The sequence below is a fragment of the Myxocyprinus asiaticus genome, chromosome 23 (genome assembly GCF_019703515.2).
Source record: "Myxocyprinus asiaticus isolate MX2 ecotype Aquarium Trade chromosome 23, UBuf_Myxa_2, whole genome shotgun sequence".
NCBI lineage: Eukaryota > Metazoa > Chordata > Actinopteri > Cypriniformes > Catostomidae > Myxocyprinus > Myxocyprinus asiaticus.
In genome coordinates, this window is record NC_059366.1 from 47,349,301 (window position 1) to 47,375,000 (window position 25,700).

The 25,700-nt window shown below is 39.0% G+C and overlaps 1 protein-coding gene across 1 annotated transcript in view; it reads left to right on the forward strand.

Moving 5' to 3' along the window:
* The first annotated feature begins 1,805 nt into the window (after nucleotides 1-1,805).
* The window catches only part of LOC127414389 (transmembrane protein 121-like), a 27,328-nt gene continuing 3,433 nt past the window's right edge, over nucleotides 1,806-25,700 (forward strand). The window contains exon 1 of the mRNA XM_051652392.1: nucleotides 1,806-3,690. Coding sequence (XP_051508352.1) covers nucleotides 2,744-3,690 — 947 coding nt within the window. The 5' untranslated portion in view covers nucleotides 1,806-2,743. The remainder of the gene's footprint in view (nucleotides 3,691-25,700) is intronic.

A 25,700-nucleotide genomic window follows, 5' to 3' on the forward strand; every position in this document is an offset into this window, starting at 1 on the left:
CAGAAATTTTACTATTAAACATTATGTTTTAAAGGTGAAGTTATCATCGATAACCTCAGAGCTCACTGTTGGTCTGTCTTTTAAAGCTGCACTATGTACGATTTTATTTGTTACAATTAACAGAAGTCCATTATTGAGTGTGTACATAAAAAAATCCATGTTCAAAACCCTGATGAACTCCGATAAGCCCACAATAATGATTTTTATTTTGAGCAGTCAGGTCAGATATGGTGCCAAATCGCAAGCTTATGTCATTCATCCTTGCGTGTTTATGTCATGTTCGTAAGTTTAAAGGGCAGCTACTGTCTGTGTTGCACCACATGCGTGTGTCAGCTGGGGAAGCAATGGCTGTCCAATCAGTCGCAGTTCAGGACACTAGCGGGATGACAGTATTCTCCGGATGGATGTTTAACTAATTCAACTGTTTGTTTTTTACTTGCTAAAATGCTTGGATATGTTTTCTGGTAGTGTTTTTGAAGCTTATATTGCTTTAATGAATTGAACATCACTCCAGAATATTGTTTACAGATTGTGATGCGTTTAATGCATTTCGTTTTCCACTGGAGTTACTGTGTAACATGTTTACTAATATTCATGAGTTCTGAGTATTTTATAAAATTGCTGCAGTTTCGAGACTTTTTTTTTTTTTGTTAAAGCCAAAATTCGAAGACTTGCTGAAAGACACAGAGACAGAGAACGGAGTAGAACCATAGTGAATATTTACAAGGGAGGAATTTGAGGGAAGTTTTGGGGTTCGATGGAGACGGCAAACTTGCCGAGTTGCTTCTCGATAGGTAAGCTACACAGGTAAGCGACTGTAGAGCTTCAAATAAATTGGTAATATACTCGGAAAATGTATCGTTATGCTTACTACGTTATGCTTGGTTACCAGAACCACCATCCTACCTCATATGCTGGATCCCCCAACACCTGTTCAATCCGGCGATGTTATCGGACGAGCCAATTCCTCTGCCACGCTTTCTGTCCGGTGTGTATAATGTTATAGTGGTCTTGTTCATTACAACATTAAATGTTTATCACCTTTTATTAATATGGCCTATTTGTTCATAGGAAATCAGAGAGTGCAAAAGGAGTCTAAAGGGTGCTGGCAAATATTTGTTTGATGCCACTAGTAGCGCAGAAATTACATACATCACCTTTAAGGGTTAAGTTATTCATAAAACTCAAATAGCCTATGGAGAAAATGAATGTGATTTTTACTTCTGGAACCAGACTGTTGCACTCTATAATGAACGAGTAGGATAGGTACTATTACTCCAAAACAGTGTGTGTGTGTGTGTGTGTGTGTGTGTGTGTGCGCGTGTGTGCGTACGTGTGCGCATGCATGTGTGTGCATGTGTGTAGCACCTACCACTCTGCAGATCCTTCTGAAGAGACACAATGTTTATTTTCAACAAGACTCCTAATCATTTCAGTCTGATCTGAACAGTTTGAGCGGCACATTCCTATTTAAAATAAACAGTTATCAGCCAGCTGTGGTCTGTTGAATATCACCTGAACAAACAGCACATGCCTTCAGTGAACACACACACACACACACACACACAAGGAGGAGGGAGGAAAGAGGAGGGTGAGCAAATCAGAGAGAGATAGAGTTGAAGGAGCGACAGTGTGTCTGAGTGGAAGGAGCCGCGATCACACACACACACCCTCATTAACACACACAGAGGAAAAGAGTGACAGAGAGAGACACACAACATTCCTCACACACATTACAGCAGAGCACCAGCATTCCTCATGCAGCACGCAGTGGCTCTGAGCTGCAGCGGAGTGTGTGACGAGAGAGCGGCGATAATGCATCACTGACGGCAGAGACACACAGCAGATTCCTACGACGCTCTGAGGGGGCGAGCGTTCGGGACACAAGAGCGCTGAAGCACGACTGCATCTGCATTCACACACACACACACCAGCACCATTATCAGGACAACCTGCAACTTTAAGTGGATTCTCAGCTAAAAGAACTTTCCTCTGTAAGTTGTTCCTCTCCTCTCTCCAAAGCACTATAAAGGGAGTTTAGCTTTACTTCGATTCAATGAAAAAGGAGGAAAATCTTCAGTTTTTTTTTTCTCTCTGTTTTGTGCTGGAATTGAAAGCCACCTCACAAACGGCTACTTCTCTGCACCCTCCAAACTTGAGTGGATTACATCTGAGAGATTCTGGGAATTTCTTTAGCTGTAATTTGAAGAAGCGTGCTGGACTGCAGGATTTAACCAATCCAGAGAGGGACGGCTTGTGTTACCTGTCACTTTAATATGGATTACTGCTCTAATTTGCTCTCAAGGAGGACGGTCAACAGCTCGACATCAAAGTGAACTTTAGTCCGAGGATAAAGTAGGTGTCCAAACGGTTTATACATTTTCTTTTAAATATGTCTCCTGTGAGAGTGCATTAAACGCACCTGTAGCTGTAAAAAGCCATGAGGAAGATCTTTTCTAATCAGTTATGAAGATCTTGAATCTGTGCCTGAAGTACTGCCAGACTAAAGATTCTTAAAGATTCTGCTAAAATATATTGACTTTGATGATTCATGCATGAAGGCTTCTGGGTGATCGGCGTGATTTCATTTGTGTCCAGTTGGTGAATCCTGGACGTCAGTCATGGGAACAGTTCTAGGGGGGAGAACTGTCTGAGCTCCATCAATCCCCCTCATCGAGGAGCATCCCCAAATCCACCAATCAGGGAACGGGTCGTGAGGGTCCGCCGGCCTGCCCGTGGCACGATGGTCCCGCCCCCTCCAACCAACAAAGCACATGTGTTCTTGTCCACCGTCATCATCATGAGCAGCATGGCGCTGATAGACGCGTACCTCGTGGAGCAGAATCACGGGCCGCGGAAGATCGGCATCTGTATCATGGTGACGGTGGGAGACCTCTGCTTCCTCATTGTGCTGCGATATGTGGCCGTGTGGGTTGGAGCCGAGGTGAGGACCGCAAAACGAGGCTACGCCATGATACTTTGGTTCCTTTACATCTTTGTTTTGGAGATGAAGGTGTATTTCGTGTATCAGAACTACAAGGCCGACCGCAAAAGTCTGGACGCATTAGCACGGAAAGCGTTGACGCTCTTGCTCTCCATCTGCATTCCCGTGCTGTTTGTGATTTTGGTCGGCATTGACCACATGGAATATGTGAAGGCTTTCAAGAAGAAAGAGGAGATTAGGAACCGTTTGTTCTGGGTTGTGGTGGATCTCTTGGATGTTTTAGACATCCAGGCCAACCTGTGGGAGCCACAGAAGAAAGGGCTTCCTCTCTGGGCCGAGGGTCTGATGTTTTTCTACTGCTATATTCTTGTGTTAGTGCTGCCATGTGTGTCGCTCAGCGAGATCAGTATGCAAGGCATCAACATCAGCCCTCACAAGATGATGCTTTACCCCATCCTGAGTTTAGTTACCATTAACATCGTCACGCTCTTCATCCGTGGAGGGAACATGCTCCTCTATAAGGACAACAGAGTGTCTGGGATCCTCATGGGCAAGAACATTCTGGCCATCGTTCTGAAGATGTGCAGCTTCGTGCAGTACAGGAGACAGTTACAGAATGCTCCTCCAGCGTTTGGGTTGGAATTACAGAAGAACTCTGTACCGTCCACTCGATCCGGACCAACTCATCCTCAGGCGGGGCTTCAGGAGCAAATGACACTTCCTGAGGTCACGACATGCGAACACAGGTGATGTGGAGTTTGTGGAACGCCATTATTTGACACAAGGAAACGCAACTGTCTATGTTAAAATCAATACACAGGACTAACACACTGCAAAAAAACAACACTTGTCTTAGTATTTGGCTTGAGATGCAAAATGTCTTAAGAATATTTTGTCTTGTTTTCAGGGAAATTAACAATTTAGTCATGTTTATGTTTATAACAAATAACATTATTTGCAAATGGGGTTAGAAAAAAAAACGTGATTCAAAGATAAAACATGTTTCTTTTTCTTACCCCAGTGGCAAACAGGTTTTTCTTGTTTTAAGCATAAACACACTGAAGTTTGTTAGATTTTTCTAAAAACAAGACTTAATATATCTTATTTTATTCTGCTTCTCAGGTCATTTTGTCTTGTTTTGAGGATGTTTAGATATTATATTATACTGGGAAATTACTGGGGGAAAAAATGTTTTTTGCAGTGCAGAGTTTGATGATTATATGGATGTCTGCTGCATCATGCCTGTTTGTACGTATTTGTTAGATTGTTTTTATGAAAGAATCTGAACTTTAATGGGAATGCAGCTGGTGTGTGACAACACTGACACAATCGCCAACTCTTATTTAAATTGAACAATTTCAGGTCACTTTGTCACTGTAAATCGCTGTAGGTGAGAATAGATTTTGAAAATAGTTTGAAATCATAATAAAACGACTCATATTTAAACATGTTCAGAATGTAATTCTAAATTCAGTAGGGATGTAACAGTTACAGTTTCAGTAGGGATGTAACAGTTTCAGTAGGGCTGTAACAGATTCAGTTTCAGTAGGGATGTAACAGTTTCAGTAGGGCTGTAACAGATTCAGTAAGGATGAAACAGTTTCAGTAGGGATGAAACAGTTTCAGTTTCAGTAGGGATGTAACAGATTCAGTAAGGATGAAACAGTTTCAGTAGGGATGAAACAGTTTCAGTTTCAGTAGGGATGTAACAGATTCAGTTTCAGTAGGGATGAAACAGATTCAGTTTCAGTAGGGATGTAACAGATTCAGTTTCAGTAAGGATGTAACAGTTTCAGTAGGGATGAAACAGTTTCATTAGGGATGTAACAGTTTCAGTAGGGATGTAACAGATTCAGTTTCAGTAGGGATGTAACAGTTTCAGTAAGGATGTAACAGTTTCAGTTTCAGTAGGGATGTAACAGATTCAGTTTCAGTAGGGATGTAACAGTTTCAGTTTCAGTAAGGATGTAACAGTTTCAGTAGGGATGTAACAGTTTCAGTAGGGATGTAACAGTTTCAGTTTCAGTAAGGATGTAACAGTTTCAGTTTCAGTAAGGATGTAACAGTTTCAGTAGGGATGTAACAGATTCAGTTTCAGTAGGGATGTAACAGTTTCAGTTTCAGTAAGGATGTAACAGATTCAGTTTCAGTAGGGATGTAACAGATTCAGTTTCAGTAGGGATGTAACAGTTTCAGTTTCAGTAAGGATGTAACAGTTTCAGTAGGGATGTAACAGATTCAGTAAGGATGTAACAGTTTCAGTAGGGATGAAACAGTTTCAGTTTCAGTAGGGATGAAACAGATTCAGTTTCAGTAGGGATGTAACAGATTCAGTTTCAGTAAGGATGTAACAGTTTCAGTAGGGATGAAACAGTTTCATTAGGGATGTAACAGTTTCAGTAGGGATGTAACAGATTCAGTTTCAGTAGGGATGTAACAGTTTCAGTTTCAGTAAGGATGTAACAGTTTCAGTTTCAGTAGGGATGTAACAGATTCAGTTTCAGTAGGGATGTAACAGTTTCAGTTTCAGTAAGGATGTAACAGTTTCAGTAGGGATGTAACAGATTCAGTTTCAGTAGGGATGTAACAGTTTCAGTTTCAGTAAGGATGTAACAGATTCAGTTTCAGTAGGGATGTAACAGTTTCAGTTTCAGTAAGGATGTAACAGATTCAGTTTCAGTAGGGATGTAACAGATTCAGTTTCAGTAGGGATGTAACAGTTTCAGTTTCAGTAAGGATGTAACAGTTTCAGTAGGGATGTAACAGATTCAGTAAGGATGTAACAGTTTCAGTAGGGATGAAACAGATTCAGTTTCAGTAGGGATGTAACAGATTCAGTTTCAGTAAGGATGTAACAGTTTCAGTAGGGATGAAACAGTTTCATTAGGGATGTAACAGTTTCAGTAGGGATGTAACAGATTCAGTTTCAGTAGGGATGTAACAGTTTCAGTTTCAGTAAGGATGTAACAGTTTCAGTTTCAGTAGGGATGTAACAGATTCAGTTTCAGTAGGGATGTAACAGTTTCAGTTTCAGTAAGGATGTAACAGTTTCAGTAGGGATGTAACAGTTTCAGTAGGGATGTAACAGTTTCAGTAAGGATGTAACAGATTCAGTTTCAGTAGGGATGTAACAGTTTGAGTTTCAGTAAGGATGTAACAGTTTCAGTAGGGATGTAACAGTTTCAGTAGGGATGTAACAGTTTCAGTTTCAGTAAGGATGTAACAGTTTCAGTTTCAGTAAGGATGTAACAGTTTCAGTAGGGATGTAACAGATTCAGTTTCAGTAGGGATGTAACAGTTTCAGTTTCAGTAAGGATGTAACAGTTTCAGTAGGGATGTAACAGATTCAGTTTCAGTAGGGATGTAACAGTTTCAGTTTCAGTAAGGATGTAACAGTTTCAGTAGGGATGTAACAGATTCAGTTTCAGTAGGGATGTAACAGATTCAGTAGGGATGTAACAGTTTCAGTTTCAGTAAGGATGTAACAGTTTCAGTAGGGATGTAACAGATTCAGTAAGGATGTAACAGTTTCAGTAGGGATGAAACAGTTTCAGTAGGGATGAAACAGTTTCACGGTATACTTCAGACAGTTTCCAAACCACTGACAACTCCAAAATTACTGACATCTGACCAAATTAGTTCAATTAAGTCAGAATCAGCTACATTTACACAGCATCATGTAAACTTGATGTGATTAAATAAATCTCTAATTCACTCCATTTTAAAGGCGACAAGCACAAATACGCCACGTCATACAATTGCAGCACACAGACATGTGTTTATTTCCCCCACTAAAGCGGTTTGGGAATACTTTTAAAGACCCACGAGGCACCATCAATGTTTCTCAGGTACCCATTTTGTAAGGTTTGTCACACAGTGTCATATATATGATAATAAATAATAGACCCTCTTTTATAAAAAACACCAGATACAATACAGTTTTACATGATCTGAATGACACATTCAGGCTTATAGGTAGACTAATGTTATGTTTGTGCTTTCTGTCACTCACAAACACAGCAAACAGATTTAAGTGCTTAAAATAATGTTATGATGGGCCGACTGTTTGTTCATGCATTTATTTATTAATATAATAGTAGACCTACAATGTGTTTAATATTTCTACTACTACTACTAATAAGTTTAATTTGTAAAGTATTAAATAGGGTTTACAAAGTGCTTAAGGCGTACAGGAAATGGACAGTGATACAGAATGACATACAATTAAATTGCAGTAGGAAACATGTCTTTTCTAGTCTAAATTTAGCTATAACTAAATATTAAACTATTATTAATATTAACAATGCATCCTTAACCCCGTGCTATTGTGGTATTTTTTTGTGAGTTATCATACCGTGAATATTTCAAACCGTTACTCCCATAGTATGCAGTATACTATACTTGACACAACCGGAGCTCACTAGCTCAGGCAACATGTGTCACAATGCAACACGTTCATCTCTAAACTGAAACTTTTAAAAATGCCAGTTTATGATTGGTGATGATTGTTTTCTATGCTGTGTAGATACACGTGTGTTGTGTGTTTGTTATGGCATGTTTCACTCAGGTCAGGTGATTTGAACACACAGATGTACCAGTTAAACAGAAGATTGAGTGTGTTTCATGTGCTAATTTAAATTCTGCTGAGGGATTTTAATTAAACAGGGTTACAAAGGGAAAATGGCCTATGATTTTTCTCTCTTCATTCTAATCTCCAATTAGCAGCGATCTCATTACAAATGCAGCTCTTTTTTGCCAACACTATTTATCTGAGCGCGCTCTTTTAATACCTTGTCTGGTCCAGTTAGTCTGGAGGTTGATGAATGAACACAAAATGTCTGTAGTACTGTAGATAATTTGATCATGTTTGATGTTTGGTGATCTGATGTGTGAAATATCTCTGCAACAGACTCTGTGACACACTGACCTCAACAAATCCGTTACTGATGCGTTCGTTTACCTGACATGCAACAGAAAAATTTCCTTGTGACAAGATGAAATGATAAGTCCTTGAAGAAAGACCCACGATGCACCATCAATATTTCTCAGTTACCCATTTTGGAAGAGCAGCGTTGTTTACAAGAGATTAGGAGGAACGCTGCACAGAAGCTTGGTTGATTTTGGTTTAGATCTGTATTTATCTGTTTCTTTACTCACAATGGTGTGTTTGTGCACTTATCCTGGATGTCTCAACCGAGAGGAGAACGTGAGATTACATCTGTAACATAATACGAATACATCACACGAGAGACTGCTTTAACTCCACCCTCTCCTGAAGCCTAACAGAAGCGATGGTTTACAGCCAAAAAGTACTTAATTTATATTTTTTCACCCCAAAAGTGATCGTCTCACTTTAGAAGACATTAATTTAACCGCTGGAGTCGTATGGATGATGTTAATGCTGAACGCTTCAAAAGAGAAATCTCCATTCAAATGCATTTTAAGGACCTCCTGAGCTGAGATATTTTCTATTTTTCTTCAAATGTGTTCTGGTGAAGAAAGAAAGTCACACACACCTGGGATATCATGAGGGTGAGATAATGAGAGGATTTTCATTTTTCGGGTGAACTATCCCTTTAAGTAAAATTTCTCACATCAGGAAAATCTGAAGGAACTAATTGGACCCCAAGATTGTAAATAGGGGAGATATAATTAGTGAAATACTACAGTGTTTGAAAGACATTTAATATACCTTTATGTGCAGCAGAATTTTGGACCAATGAGATTTCAGTGTGGGCGGAACTTCACGGCACAACATCACAGAAATAGAAACCAAGAGACTGACAAAATGTAACGGTCTCTCGAAAAACTCAGATTTACATTGAAGAGATTCTTATCACTTTCACCACTTTGTTGTGCCACATCTGACTAAAACAGTATGAGATTTCACCATCAGAGCACAAGACATCAAAACATCATGAGTTCACACACTAACAATCAGAATATCACACCAGATGCTGGAGATCAACTGTGTGTGTGTCACATTGATTACTTTGCGATATTATGGCTTTTTGCATCAATTTAATTCACAGCCTGGATGGAAACATAGCTAGAATTGAACTGATTTACTAACACTGTTTGCAGTAAATCCTTCTGCTCACATTCTCACTGGATCAAGGAGTTTTTTGACAGTATTGAACATCTGTATAGCCACTCATCCATTCTTGATGAAAACACTTCAATCTAATCACGTTTGACATTGAGAGCAGATGTTGACAGATGCTGAATGTCACGTATGATCTTCACATCACGTCTGACATTCTCACATCTCTCTTTATGCATTTTCCTCATGATTGTACAGTAAATATCCAAGTCTGAAACTCGGGTTTAACAGCAGCAGAATGCAACAGGAAGTCATGCTGTAAATATAGTGGTATCTTCATTACTGCTGCTTTCATTACATTTTTCAGAAGCTCTGGGAAATAAGGTTAAAGCTTTCGAGTCATTGATGTTCATCTTGAAGATTGCACAGATAAACGGTTAGTTATTTGTCCTGAGGGATGTGTTCTAATATCTGTATAATCACACTGGGTTTGTTTTATGTTAGCTGGGTCAAAACACTGATATGATCTTGATGGATTTGGCTTGAAGCTGTTTACAAAGCTCAATCAAGAGTTTAGAATAATTTGCATCTCACAATTTCATTTTTCCTCAAAACGTCTTTTGGCCTGCTCATATATATATACAGTATATATATATATATATCAGTTTCTTTTACAGTACAAAGAGAGATTTTTACATTAAAAGAAAGGAGCTTTTATTATTGTAGTGTTCAATAATGATAATGCAGCTGATAACAAACTGAAAACTCCATTAGAAAAACCCTCCTGATGGATATTCTGCAGAAGAATCTCAGCATGTAAAACCAAACTAACCTACATACGAACTTGAATATCCAGTGATGGAGTCAGTACTGTTGTTTGAGCCTACAGCTTCATGAAACATACAGATGAAAGAAGCCGTTGAACTAATGCAGTCACAGTGAAGGTCACTCTGTAGTGTACTGAAGACACATGTCCCAGGTGAGACAGGTCAGGTAATGTCAGGCTGTCAGGTTAGTGACATTCACTCGGCCTGCTGTGGCTCCTGTAATTGTTTAAAGCGATCGATTCCTTCTGCTCGAGCGCTTTCTCTTATCTTCTGCTCTCTAAAAGCCCCTGAAGAGCTTCATGTCATAAACTCTTTGTGTCTCTATTCCACAATCTGCACTTATTAACAAGATTTCAAATACTTTCAGTTCATCATGTGACTGAAGCTCAAATCAAACATTCATTCCTGTCCACATCTCTCACTTTCTCAACTACTAAACAGGATCGGTTGAGTTATTGCTGTTACTTTGCTCAAGAAAAAACATTCATGTGGATCGTAGACTTACATTAATAAAGCTGCTAAACTGAAAACATTAATTGAACACACTAATTTCTAGATTTGTTTTTATGAATGTAAAAACATTTAGGGCTACAAGCAACGGCCGTGCACTACGTCTTATCCAATTTTCATCCCAGTGCATTGTGGGTCGTGTGTGGGAGTGTTTGCATTAACTGTGTGTGTATTGTATTTTAATGAAGTGGCGCAGAGTGCAGTTTGCTATTTTCCTCAGTAATAGGTCATTGCACTAAGACGTTTCAGAGGCACGCCTGTTTTCAGCACAAAGTCTAAAATCAGTTCCTGCATATGCAGTTTGGAGATTCCACCAGCAGGTGTTAAAAAAGTTCATGTCTCAAACTCTGAAAATATAGTGGAACATCAAATTATGTCTCTGACGATCACTGTTGAAGCCGTTTTATAAAACTAAAATTTGTGAGATGTGTTAAAATATTTAAAGGTCATTGATTATTTTTCCATTATTAGGGGTTCAAGCACTTAGCGATGAAACCCTATTGTAACTGTTAAGATTTGTATTTTTATTATTAATATTATTATTATTATTCTGCCATAAAACTGATCATGCAGAGCAAACCGTAAGGCCTAGAGACTTGAAACTTGGTCAGATGGTAGTAGTATTGCTCACTACTCAGAAACACGGACTCGGCCAAATCGGTCAATGGGGGCGCTACAGCGATCAAAAACGTGAAACTGCTCATAACTCCTAGATCGTTTGTCGTAGACTCAAGTGCTTTATACCATTGGAATCCTTGGCTCAAACCAAACAAAACTTATATCTCCGATTTCATTTCTGCCTATAAAAATGTTCTGCCATCTTGGATTTTTCATAAAACCTACTTTTGCAAACTAGTCCTAGGTTTTTCGTCCGATCGGGATCAAAGCAGTGCCAAACGATTCTATGGAGTCTCGATATCAAAAGTTATCAAAAAAAGTTTGATCGAGCTAGCTACAGTATGCGAAAACTTCAGAAGTAGGAGTGGCTAATTTTACATAAATGGCTATAACTCTTGAAGGAAATGAGATATCTTCACCAATCTTGGCATGCTTATGTAAGAGGTCAATCTTTGGTCGCCCAGAAAAGTTGGTGCGGTTTTGACACATGGTGGCGCTATAATACCAAAAAACTTGAAATTGGCTGTAACTATTAAACCGTTAATCCTATTGACTTCACAATTTGCATACATTGTCTTTGTCTCAGCTGACATCATTGTCTATATGGACATTCACGTATGTTGAAAAACATGGCCGCCATCGGCCAATCAAATTTCAGCAGCTATTACACAAGGTTAACAATGACCGATCGGAACGAAACTTGGTGGACCTATTTGACTCTTGGTCTGAGAGAGTTGTGCAAAGTTAAAAAAAAAATTGGCCACTAGATGGTGTTATCACGATTTTTGTAATGCAGTGGTTGCTCAGCGGTTAAGGCTCTGGGTTACTGATCAGAAGGTTGGGGGTTCAAGCCCCAGCACTGCCAAGATGCCACTGTTGGGCCCTTGAGCAAGGCCCTTGACCCAATCTGCTCCAGGGGCACTGTATCATGGCTGACCCTGCACTCTGACCCCAGCCTAGCTGGAATATGTGAAAATGTGTAATAAATAAAATTAAAAAAAAAAATTCTAATATTATCTAATTTATATTAGTATTTTTCCAACTGTTGTCATAGAGTTTTTTTAAGTCACTGCAAAAGCAAAAAATGTTAGTAAGGGTAAAATGTTTGGATTTGGTGTGAGTTTTTGACCACTTTGTTATTTTGATTATATTTCTGTTTCATTTGAAGTGTAATTTGAATTTGGAAATATTTTGGGTATAGTTTTTTCATGTTTCAATTAATTAATTACATTTTTCAAAATCAGAATTGACCAGTAGAAGTGAAGAGTGTGCCGATAAAATCACTGTTAATACTAGCCATGATTTGTGTGTCAGTAGATCAATATGATTAATAATACTTGCACTTTCTATAATTAAACTGAGCATACATCCAAATCCTGACGAGAATCACATTTTCCATGCATATAAAAGTAGCGTGTCACTGTCATAGAAATATGCCCGGCAATCATCAAGGATGCAGTTACTGTAATGCACAAAAGAATGTAATTTTCAATTCTTCTAATTCATTGCGTACAGTCCATTTACACTACCAACTTCTAATGAATGTGCTGTGTTTGCTTATATCACTGGTGCTTGAGTGAATAGACTATATAATAGGACACAGACGCTGCAATAACTGGAGAAAAACCTCTGAATTTAATTATACTTGACACAGCCCATTAGCGCATTGTGCTCGTGATTTCGACTTAGTGCATGCTTGCATGAAAATACCAAAACTTTATGGCTATGACCACTCACTTTGCACTTCTGACTTATGGGATAGCGCTGGACTCATCCATAGTTTCTTTAGGAAGCAAAGGATGTTGAAATATCATCCCTCCAGTTAGTGTGCACTATTTAGATGTCATTATATATGCACCGATGAACAGCCGGACATATTTCTCATAATTACTGCAGTAAAATCTGACCAGCACTGAAAGTCTCAATCAGAAGACACAAATCCTGTAGCACAAGTGTTGTTGCCATAGAAACACATTATTTCTAATTCAAGACGTCATGTTACATGAAACTAAAGAATTGCTCCTGCTATCTGTCAGGACTTTAGGTTAATTTCATTGCACACCAATGAAACAGAAAAAAAAACAAACACTAAAATAGAGTTAGGGTTAGAGTTAGAGTCTGACTCTGAATCAAGACAAACAAATGAAAGTGAATAGAGAGACAGACATAGACTCGAATAAGTTTGTTATACAGGTGCATCTCAATAAATTAGAATGTCGTGGAAAAGTTCATTTATTTCAGTAATTCAACTCAAATTGTGAAACTCGTGTATTAAATAAATTCAATGCACACAGACTGAAGTAGTTTAAGTCTTTGGTTCTTTGAATTGTGATGATTTTGGCTCACATTTAACAAAAACCCACCAATTCACTATCTCAAAAAATTAGAATACATCATAAGACCAATAAAAAAAACATTTTTAGTGAATTGTTGGCCTTCTGGAAAGTATGTTCATTTACTGTATATGTACTCAATACTTGGTAGGGGCTCCTTTTGTTTAATTACTGCCTCAATTCGGCGTGGCATGGAGGTGATCAGTTTGTGGCACTGCTGAGGTGGTATGGAAGCCCAGGTTTCTTTGACAGTGGCCTTCAGCTCATCTGCATTTTTTGGGCTCTTGTTTCTCATTTTCCTCTTGACAATATCCCACAGATTCTCTATGGGGTTCAGGTCTGGTGAGTTTGCTGGCCAGTCAAGCACACCAACACCATGGTCATTTAACCAACTTTTGGTGCTTTTGGCAGTGTGGGCAGGTGCCAAATCCTGCTGGAAAATGAAATCAGCATCTTTAAAAAGCTGGTCAGCAGAAGGAAGCATGAAGTGCTCCAAAATTTCTTGGTAAACGGGTGCAGTGACTTTGGTTTTCAAAAAACACAATGGACCAACACCAGCAGATGACATTGCACCCCAAATCATCACAGACTGTGGAAACTTAACACTGGACTTCAAGCAACTTGGGCTATGAGCTTCTCCACCCTTCCTCCAGACTCTAGGACCTTGGTTTCCAAATGAAATACAAAACTTGCTCTCATCTGAAAAGAGGACTTTGGACCACTGGGCAACAGTCCAGTTCTTCTTCTCCTTAGCCCAGGTAAGACACCTCTGACATTGTCTGTGGTTCAGGAGTGGCTTAACAAGAGGAATACGACAACTGTAGCCAAATTCCTTGACATGTCTGTGTGTGGTGGCTCTTGATGCCTTGACCCCAGCCTCAGTCCATTCCTTGTGAAGTTCACCCAAATTCTTGAATCGATTTTGCTTGACAATCCTCATAAGACTGCGGTTCTCTTGGTTGGTTGTGCATCTTTTTCTTCCACACTTTTTCCTTCCACTCAACTTTCTGTTAACATGCTTGGATACAGCACTCTGTGAACAGCCAGCTTCTTTGGCAATGAATGTTTGTGGCTTACCCTCCTTGTGAAGGGTGTCAATGATTGTCTTCTGGACAACTGTCAGATCAGCAGTCTTCCCCATGATTGTGTAGCCTAGTGAACCAAACTGAGAGACCATTTTGAAGGCTCAGGAAACCTTTGCAGGTGTTTTGAGTTGATTAGCTGATTGGCATGTCACCATATTCTAATTTTTTGAGATAGTGAATTGGTGGGTTTTTGTTAAATGTGAGCCAAAATCATCACAATTAAAAGAACCAAAGACTTAAACTACTTCAGTCTGTGTGCATTGAATTTATTTAATACACGATTTTCACAATTTGAGTTGAATTACTGAAATAAATGAACTTTTCCACGACATTCTAATTTATTGAGATGCACCTGTATTGAGTGAAGATGATCTCTGCAGGAGACATCTCTCCAGACGCTCTTCCAATAAAACATCAATAAACACACAACACTTCCAGAATGTTTTACAGTTGTGGACAAATATATTGGCATCCTTGGTAAATATGAGCAAAGAAGGCTGTGAAAAAAAATCTGCATTGTTTATCCTTTTGATCTTTCATTAAAAAAAATTAATAAAATAAAAATCACAAAAAAACTAATCTTTAATTGAAGTAAAACAATTGAAAGAGGGGAAATATCTCATTATTAAATAAATATTTTTCTCCAAAACGCATTGGCCATAATTATTGGCACCCTTTTATTCAATACTTTTTGCAGCCTCCCTTTGCCAAGATACCAGCTCTGAGTCTTCTCCTATAATGCCTAATGAGAGAACACCTGGCAAGGGATCTGAGACCATTCCTCCATACAGAATCTCTACAGATCCTTTAAATTCAGAGATGCATGCTGGTGGACTCTCCTCTTCAGTTCACCACACAGGTGTTCTATGGGGTTCAGGTCAGGGGACTGGGATGGCCATGGCAGAACCTTGATTTTGTGGTCAGTAAACCATTTTTGTGTTGATTCTGATGTTTGTTTTGGATCATTGTCCTGCTGTAAGATCCAGTCTGGGCCCATTTTAAGCTTTCTGGCAGAGGCAATCAGGTTTAGATTTAGTATCTGTTGGTATATGATAGAGTCCATGATGCCATGTATCCGAACAAGATGTCCAGGACCTCTGGCAGAAAAACAGCCCCACAACATTAAAGATCCAGCACCATATTTAACTGTGGGCATTGGGTACTTCATCTCTGTGTGTGCCAAACCCATCTATGGTGTTCGCTGCCAAAAAGCTCTTTTTTTGTTTCATCTGACCACAGAATCCGGTCCCATTTGAAGTTCCAGTAGTGTCGGGCAAACTATAGATGCTTGGGTTTGTTGTTGGATGAGAACAGAGGCTTTTTTTAATGAAACCCTCCCAAACAACTTGTGATGATGTAGGTGACATCTGATTGTAGTTTTGGAGACTTTCTGACTAAGACCCAACTAATTACTGCAGTTCTCCAGCTGTGATCCTTGTAGATTCTTTGGCCACTTGAACCATCCTCCTCACTGTGAGTGGAGACAATATAGTCACACGTCCTTTTCCAGTCCGATTCTTAAGATCTCCAGTTGATTGGAACATGTTAATTATTGCCCTGATAATGGAAATGGCCATTTTCAATGCTTTGGATATTTTCTTATAGCCACTTCCCATTTTGTGAAGTTCAACATTCTTTTGCCACATATCAGAACTATATTCTTTAGTCTTATCCACTGTGATTGATGACTAAGGGAATTTGGCCTGTGTGTTACCTCATATTTATACCCTTGTGAAACAGGAAGTCATGGTTGAACAACTTCTTGTTCCTCATCACCCAGGTGCACTACATTTTTTTAAATATGAATGGGAATATACTTCAGATATATTTTACTCATAAGAATTTCTAGGGGTGCCAATAATTGTGGCCAACGTGTTTTGGAGAAAAATATTTAATAATGAGATATTTCCCCTGTTTCAATTGTTTTACTTCAATTAAAGTTTCGTTTTTTATCACAAAAATCACACATTAACACTTTTGCTCACAGCGTTCTGAGAGAAAACTGCTTTTATTTTATCAGTTCACCTCATTTACATATTCAGCTGTGTCAGTCTTCCTGTTTTCTGTCAAAGTGACACATAAAAACAACAACAGTGTTTCACTCTATTAATGTTGTTATTTGAGACAGACAGGAGTGGAGCGTCTCCAAATAATTTATTCTGTTCTGGAACTGTCGTAAGAGACAAACACTTGTCATAAATCAGTTATTTATATCATCCGTGAGGAGACACCTGAAGAGTGAATGAATATGTTGGAAAGAGAGACACAATCAGTGTAAACGTACAGAAATTTGACTGACGCAGGGGTCATGACCTTAGTGAGGTCAGATTTGACTAAGGGTCAGTGATCTACAGTGTTTGAGCATCTTTAGTGTTTGACTCCACTGTGATGATTTGAGTAAACAGGTCAGTGAGGACTGATTGTGCAGTGTGTGTGTGTGTGTGTGTGTGTGTGTGTTCATCAGACTCTTTATATTGATACTGTCACCTGTCTGTAATTCAGCAAATTCTCATTAAATGTTTCACTGGATAAACAGAGGCACAATGTGATTTATACAAGTGGGACGTTACTAGATAGGGCTTCAAAAATAAACAGAATCAAATCAAAATCACAATATGATCTTGTGCAATTATTTAACCACAATGGACAGTGATGTTAATTAATAAACAGTCTGCACGCGATCAATATTTAAGTACTTTTTAACTATAATACAATGCTTCAGGAGAGGGTGCAGTCCAAGCGGTCTCTCGTGGGAAGTATTCGTGTTGTTGTTACAGATGTAATCTCACATTCTCCACCCAGTTGAGACATCCAGGATAATCACACAAACACACCATTGTGAGTAAAGAAACAGATAAATACAGATCTAAACCAAAACCAGCGAAGCTACTGTACAGCGTTCCTCCTAATCTCTTGTAAACAACGCTGCACTTCCATGTGTCTCTCATGTGCGTCAGTTCTTGCATGTTTCAAATGCCAATGCGATTACGTCACACGCGTGTACCGCTGCCGACCGGAAACGTGATTTAGAGTTAAAAAAAGTACTTAAATAATGATCTTTTTCACACCAAAAGAGATCATATCACTTTAGAAGACATTAATTTAACCTCTGGAGTCGTATGGATGATGTTAATGCTTCAAAAGAGAAATCTCCATCCACTTGCATTTTAAGCACCTACTGAGCTGAGATATTTTTCTATTTTTCTTCATATGTGTTCTGGTGAAGAAGGAAAGTCACACACACCTGGGATATCATGAGGGTGAGTAAATAATGAGAGAATTTTCATTTTTAGGTGAACTATCCCTTTAACGTGAGCGTCTCCTGTTAAAGCACTATGTAGGGCTGCACAGTTAATCAAATAAATAATCAAGATTACAGAGCTTGCTTTGGATGAATAACTTGCATGAAGAATATGGCATACAGTTGTCCCACATAAAATAAGTATCTTTTTTTATCCCCTTTTCTCCCAATTTGGAATGCCCAATTTCCACTACTTAGTAGGTTCTCGTGGTGGCGTGGTTACACACCTCAATCCGGGTGGTGGAGGACGAATCTCAGTTGCCTCCGCTTCTGAGACCGTCAATCCGTGCATCTTATCATGTGACTCGTTGTGCATGACACCGCGGAGACTCACAGCATGTGGAGGCTCATGCTACTCTCCGTGATCCACACACAACTTACCACACGCCACATTGAGAGCGAGAACCACTAATCACAACCACGAGGAAGTTACCCCATGTGACTCTACCCTCCCTAGCAACCGGGCCAATTTGGTTGCTTAGGAGACCTGGCTGGAGTCACTCAGCACACCCTGGATTTGAACTCACGACTCCAGGTGTGATAGTCAACATCTATACTCGCTGAGCTACCCAGACCCCCCATAAAATAAGTACCTTAACGTAAATTCAAAAAATCTAAATTAATCGCAATTACAATTTCAAGTGTTTCAGACAACTGTGTTAGTTTGGAGCTTCAGCACAATTCAATTCAAAGTCGGTTCCTGTCAAAGTTCATGATTCTTCAATATTCTGCATCACTGATTCTCAACTGCTTTTGCTTCAGAACCTAGATTTTACATTAGACATCAAGCGGCGACCCAACATGGTACCAAAACAAAACTGTGACCCACCAGTTGATGTGAAGGTTCATTCATGTGACAAGCACACTTAATTCATATTAGTACATGTTCTGAAAGACAACCTGCTACTTTTCATGTGTAACTGATTATAAACCAGATGTATCTTAGCTTTTTCACCACAGAAAACAGAAGAATTGTCAGATCAGCAGAGCAACTGATTAATGAAGCTTTACGTTATTGATTGACACTCCAGGTAAATGATCTTCCCGCCATGAGTGTTTAGGAACGACTGTAAATTCTCCTGTATGCTATAAATATAAAGCAGAGAAACACGTTTAATGGAGCGAGTGTTATTTGCTGTTGTGAAAACAAAACAAACTGCTTAAGGAATAATTCTCATTATGTAAACACAAACCGTGAAGCTGTAAATGCACTTTAGACGGTGCGAGCAATTGCTGATGTCTGTAGAAGACATGTCAGGATATTATTTTAATACAGTGGATTCTGTGCAAACGTCATTGAGATGATCTTCAAGAGCTGCTAAAAAAGAGACGGCATTCAATATATAGTGTTAAATAGGAAATTACAAGGAGAATCCACAGGGGTTTTGCCTGATATTCAGACTCCTCTTCACATATATTGAAGTAAACGAGTGCTTTTGGGAATAGTGTACTAAGAACAGTGAAATACACTGTGTTTCTTTGAGGACGACACAATGTCAGAGCTTTAATTCAGCAATCTAGAGCCGTTTCAAACATCACATCTGCTCCTGTGTAAATGGCCGGTGTGGAACGCAATACAATGAAGCGTGTTTACGTGTTCATGTAAATCTGAATGCACTGCAGCATATTTGAGTGGTTGAAGTTTGAAATCTTCCTCTCTTGTCATTTCAATGCGTTTGACACAGTTTCAGCCTCATTTCACATGGACATCAGTTTGACAGACTGCGGTTCTGCAGCTCCAGTGCAGTCTGTGACGTTACATCTGAATAGGCATGTGACGGTATTCTGTTATACGGTATATAATGGTAAATAACATGTCCTATATTGTTGTCATGGGCACTTCAAAATACCATAAATTACTCTAGATAAGCTTTTGGCCAAATAGTTTTGATTTTTCTGATCACACAGTAGTTTTTATCTCATCAACAAATGACAACAAATGACACATGTGCCCTCTGATGTAAACAAACCAATGCTGCTGACCCTTTATCCGCATTCTAATAGGGTTAAGTCAGAAGTAAGAAAGTATTTTGCCATACAGTGTGGGTGAATTTGCAGTTATTAATGTGTAGCTAGTGTGACACTACTGTTGTACCCGCTCCGTATGGGACTCGAACCACCGTCTCCGGCATGGGAGGCGGATGCGCTAACAAGGAGGCTAAAGGCTACAGCCTCTAGTGTCAGTCGCTAATGCACCTCTTGAGGTCAGGAGAGTGAGGTTTATACACATTGCACAGCTACCTATCAGCTGGCCACCATTACACTCACCCTCCTAAACCTCACTCCCATCCGGATCACGGCACCATTGTCACAATCCTGTTCTACCCGCTCCGTATGGGACTTGAACTGGCGTCTCTGGCATGGGAGGCGGATGTGCTAACAAGGAGGTTAAAGGCTACAGCCTCTAGTGTCAGTCGCTATTGCACCTCTTGAGGTCAGGAGAGTGAGGTTTATACACATTGCACAGCTACCTATCAGCTGGCCACCATTACACGTGCACCTAGCTATATATTAGCAACTGGATAACTGTTTATCCTGATAAACATGCATACTGTTGTTGTAGCCTATAGTAGCTTGCTTGATAAAATTAGTCTAGCCTTAATTTAACATTAGGCTCAACAAGACAAGGTCTGTACTGATCTGTAATGATCAGTGGCCCTGTGGCAGAATGACTATTTAAATATTAAGACATCAAACTAAATGTTATATTTGGTTATGTATCTATGGTGTTACATTTTACATTTACATTTACGCATTTGGCAGATACTTTTATCCAAAGAGACTTACAGTGCCCTTATTACAGGGACAATCCCCCCAGAGCAACCTGGAGTTAAGTGTCTTGCTCAAGGACACAATGGTGATGGCTGTGGGGATTGAACCAGCAACCTTCCGCTTACTAGTGCTGTGTTTTAATTTTTAAACATTCAAGGTTCTTTTAAAGGCCAAATTTAAAATGTAAAGGCCAGTTTGGTATTGAAAAAGTAATTAAACTCGTTATTAAGAGAACAACAATAAAGTTAGTTTATCTTTCAACCCGTTTTTGTAATGTAATTCAATACCGTGATAATACTGTATACCGTGATAAATCTTCAGCAATTATCGTGACATGAAAATTTGATACCATCACATGCCTACATCTGAAACACTCATTAGCACAGATGATACGGTTTTACTGTAAAACATGAAGCAGAACACGTGTGACAGCTCCACATGAGTGAATCGCTCATTATTGAGTCAAGAATCTGCACAGACGGCCAATGAAATGAGTTTCTCCTCTGAGATCAGATGGGTCATTCCCAGTACAAGTTATGATATTAAGATGGTTTCATTTCAACCAGTTACAGTTTTAATGGGCTTGTTAAAAAGAATTAAGAATATTTGTAATGTTACACACTGCTGCGGGAATAAAAGTGACATTTTAAAAAAGTGAAATCATTTTAATTTATTGCACTAGTGTCATTTCCTCATGTCCACTGAGCTGCAAGTCAATCGTCTTTGACAAAAATAAGTGTCACAGTAATTTCAGATTTAATTTCTGATCTGAAATGTGTTCTTTGATCGTAATCTTGACCAACCGATTTGGAGATTTTGTTCTTTACTCATTTAAGCAGATAGGAGCTGCACTTTTATGTCGCTTGTATCCATAGAAAATATCTGCCCGGGAGCGTTCGAAAGATGTCAAATCCGATCTCATGAGAAGTCGTACGAATTTGTATGAAATGGCTAATTGTAGACATGCAAATCCCTGGATGTATAAAGTGGAAGTGAAAGCTCTGCATTGCAAACTTGCTTCTTAATTTTATGTCCCAAAGCATGATTTGAAGAAATTTCTCCCCAATTTGGAATGCCCAATTCCCAATGCGCTCTAAGTCCTCATGGTGGTGTAGTGACTCGCCTCAATCCGGGTGGTGGAGGATGAATCTCAGTTGCCTCCACGTCTGAAACCGTCAATCCGCGCATCTTATCACGTGACTTGTTGAGCGCGTTACCGTGGAGACGTAGTGTGTGTGGAGGCTTCACACTATTCTCTGCGGCATCCAAGCACAACTCACCACACGCCCCACCGAGAGCGAGAACCATATTATAGTGACCACGAGGAGGTTACCCCATGTGACTCTACCCTCCCTAGCAACCGGGCCAATTTGGTTGCTTAGGAGACCTGACTGGAGTCACTCAGCACACCCTGAATTCAAACTCGTGACTCCAGGTGTGATAGTCAGCGTCAATACTCGCTGAGATACCCAGGCCCCCACAAAAACAGTACGTTAAGTATGACGGAAGAAAGTAATTGTCGCATTTTAGGAGTCGAGAGAGACTCACCTGATTGTCTGTTGTAAAACTCCTATGAATTCATATAAGCCAACTTGTACAAATCTGTACGATTACTCCATGGGAGTGTGTTGGATGGCTGGTAAGTGAGAATTTGATGTAAGTCATTTAGCTTGAGCGGTATGATTAGTAAAATCTTTAACATGTACCTTATAGTAATGAAACAAAGATTCCTAAGATCAAGTTTCAAAGCACCAGATTGTAGGAATGACCAGATCTCTGAAGTCCACACAGACAGATAATCAAAATAACTTGTTTCTTTTCAAATGGATGGACATTCTTCCCCCAAACATAAATCTTTAAAGCTGCACTATGTAAGATTTTTTGGTTATAATTAACAAAGGTTCATTATTGAGTACATAAAAAAAAAAATCCATGTTCAAAACCATATGATTCATCCTGTTCATAAGTTCAGAAACACTTCTGAGATTCCCAAAGTGTGTGTGCCACTGTTTTCTTAGGCTGCATTTGTCTGCATATTATTTTTATAGTCAGTAAAGAATATTTCCTCACCATGATTATCAAATCCTCGTTTTGTGTTTTAATATTACAGTGTTATTGTTTACAGTGCATAGACCTACTATTGTAATATTATGATTCACTCACATTGTTCACTGAGGCTGTAGACTGTTATATAACAATAAGTGTCTTGAACTGAACTCATATCAGCCATTAACCACAAGATTCACCTCTTAAATTGGTATGTGTAATACAATACAAACATTAATGTGCATTGTGTAGTGGATAAAACGCTTAAGATTATAACTAAGAGTGTTTTTATCGTGCTCAAAGTAATATATTGGTTATAAATGTTTAAATGAATAAAATAATATCAACATGAAAATAGCACATTGACTCATGACTCCTGTTCTACAGGTAAATCAAATATCTAAAGTCCTCAAACCATGAGATTCATCCGCGCAGAAGAGCAGTGCCGAATCACAGCTCACATAAAATGTTTCTCCGCAAATAACTTGCAGTTTTCTGCTTCAACCACTAGAGGGCCAAAGGTTAGTGTAGCGTTAAAGGGATAGTTCACCCAAAAATGAAAATCCTCTCATTATTTACTCACCCTCATGATATCCCAGATGTGTGTGACTTTCTTTCTTCACCAGAACACATATGAAGAAAAATAGTGAAATATCTCAGCTCAACAGGTCCTTAAAATGCAAGTGAATGGAGATTTCTCTTTTGAAGCTCCAAAAATCACAGACAGTCAGCATAAACATCATCCATACGACTCCAGCGGTTAAATTAATGTATTTTAAAGTGATATGACTTCTTTTGGTTTGAAAAAGATCAATATTTAAGTCAAATTTTAACTATAATCCAATACTTCCGATAAGAGTCATATGGATGATGTTTATGCTGACTGTCTGTGATTTTTGGAGCTTCAAAAGAGAAATCTCCATCCACTTGCATTTTAAGGACCTATTGAACTGAGATATTTCACTATTGTTCTTCAAATGTGTTCTGGTGAAGAAAGAAAGTCACACACATCTGGGATATCATGAGGGTGAGTAAATAATGAGAGCATTTTCATTTTTGGGTGAACTATCCCTTTAAATATGACTTTAAATCTTATTTTATATCTCTGACGATCTCTCTTCACACTACAGGATTACAGTCACCCTTGAGTAGAAACGATTGATTTCAGTGATTCTGAGAAGCATGAAATCTCACGGCAGAGTTTGAATCTTTTGATTTCAGGAACAGACCTGGAGGAAAACCAATGAAGTGCTTGTGTAGGGGACATCTTAATGCGTCATAGATGCAATCGCCACACAAAAGCTGTTCCAAAGCATTCAAAAATAAAATGAAAAAGCCTTCTTAGATACCTTCCTTTTGGACACATTCAAAGGCCACGACCACACTAATATGCTTTTGTCCTAAAATGCATTGATTTTGCAACGTTTACGCCTCTCATCCATGAAAAAAACAAAAAACCCAGAGACTCCATAACTGCATACTTTGATAAACTATGACTTTAGGAAATCGAAAATGGACTAGTGTGGACGTGATCTAAGGCAACATAGAACACAATGACAGAATGCATCATGACGAGCTCAGGGAAAACATAAATCCAGCATGACAAAATGTCATTTATATGGTTAATTTACTCAATAGCAAAAAGTACTGCATTAAAAATAACCAAATATTTGTGTGTGCAATGTATTTTACACTTACAAGTCCATGAAAACACATGCAGACCTTAGAATGTTAGAAGCTTCATTAGACATTCATGTGAGCTGAAGCCAACATCTTCAGACAGATTATTATATTTATATCTGCGTTACGGCCTGTTTTAACTCCAGCATTAATAGATGGACTGATAGGTGTGTGTGAGTGCACAACAGACAGGTAAAGTCGACAGTAATTCCAGCTTTTATCCAGATATCTGATGTCAACAAAAATATGTGAGCGCTCAGAATTTAATGTCATAAATCAGTGTGTTCTCTGCTGAAGCTCGCCACATTCACCATGTTTCAGGTCCTTCAAGATCGAAATCAATTACTCCTGAATCATGTTTCATTACAGTGGTACGGCAGCGCTTGGGACGGTCCCGCGACACCAGCCGCATCAGACGCTGTGTTGTGAAGCGTTTCTGAGGCCTGTCGGGTTATGTGTTGATGGACCGCTTCTGAACAAGCGCTCCCCAGCGAGTGATGGATCTGGTCCCACAGCTCGCTGTCTGGCTGATTTAGCCGTGTGTAAATCACATAACGGAGCGCACGGGCGGCCAGCATCATTTTGATCCAGCCACAAATCACATCGCTCGCGCTGCAGCGACCCGTCAGTCATAAAGCTGATGCTCGTCTCCAGCGCACACACCGCGACTCCCGCATTTATGTGGGCATGAGGGGCAGGAGCAGCATTCATTAGCACTATTACCCACAATACATCTGCCTCTGACAAACATCTCCATGCTGTTGCTATGTGTGACATTATTCAGAGCTTTAATTGCAGCAAGATTTTCAAAAATGTGGCGAGATGCCCACAGCTGACATTTCAAATACTATTTTAAGACTCATATGTTCTCTTTGCATTTCAGATGTTTTTCTTTATATCTACTGGTTTAAAGGAATATTCCGGTTCAGCTCAATCGACAGCATCTGTGACAATGTTGATCACCACAAAAATTAATTAAACTACAGCTAAAATGATGGTAAAAACCCCAGAAGTCCTTGTGTGACCCATCACATTTAATTACATTTGACTGAAATAGTTTTATTTTTGTTATCTGTTGTGTACATTGGGGTGTTTATGTTACACTTCGTGATGGTGTGACATTAAAGTCATTATGTGGCCTTTTGTTATTAACAGCACATTTAAAAGGACACAGCAGATTTTTATACTTCCAGTATGTTGGAATATTAATATTATATAATTTAATAATATATATACAGTAGTGAACTCAACAGTAAAATACACAGGCACCAAATTACATCATATAGTACCTGAAACACAGTCAGTGTACTTGAACAGTGAATTTCTGGCAACAACAGCTGGAAGTGTTTTACCGTAAATTTAACAGGATCTCTTTCAAGCTTCTTGACAGCTGTTCTTTATAGAAACAAGCATTACACCACAAACCACATGACAAAAGTATCTCGCTATATTGAATCTAAATCATAACAGAAGTGTGAAATAACTGAATCTAAACAGTCAGAGAATATCAGACAGTTCACATCGCTGAAATATCGTCAGGG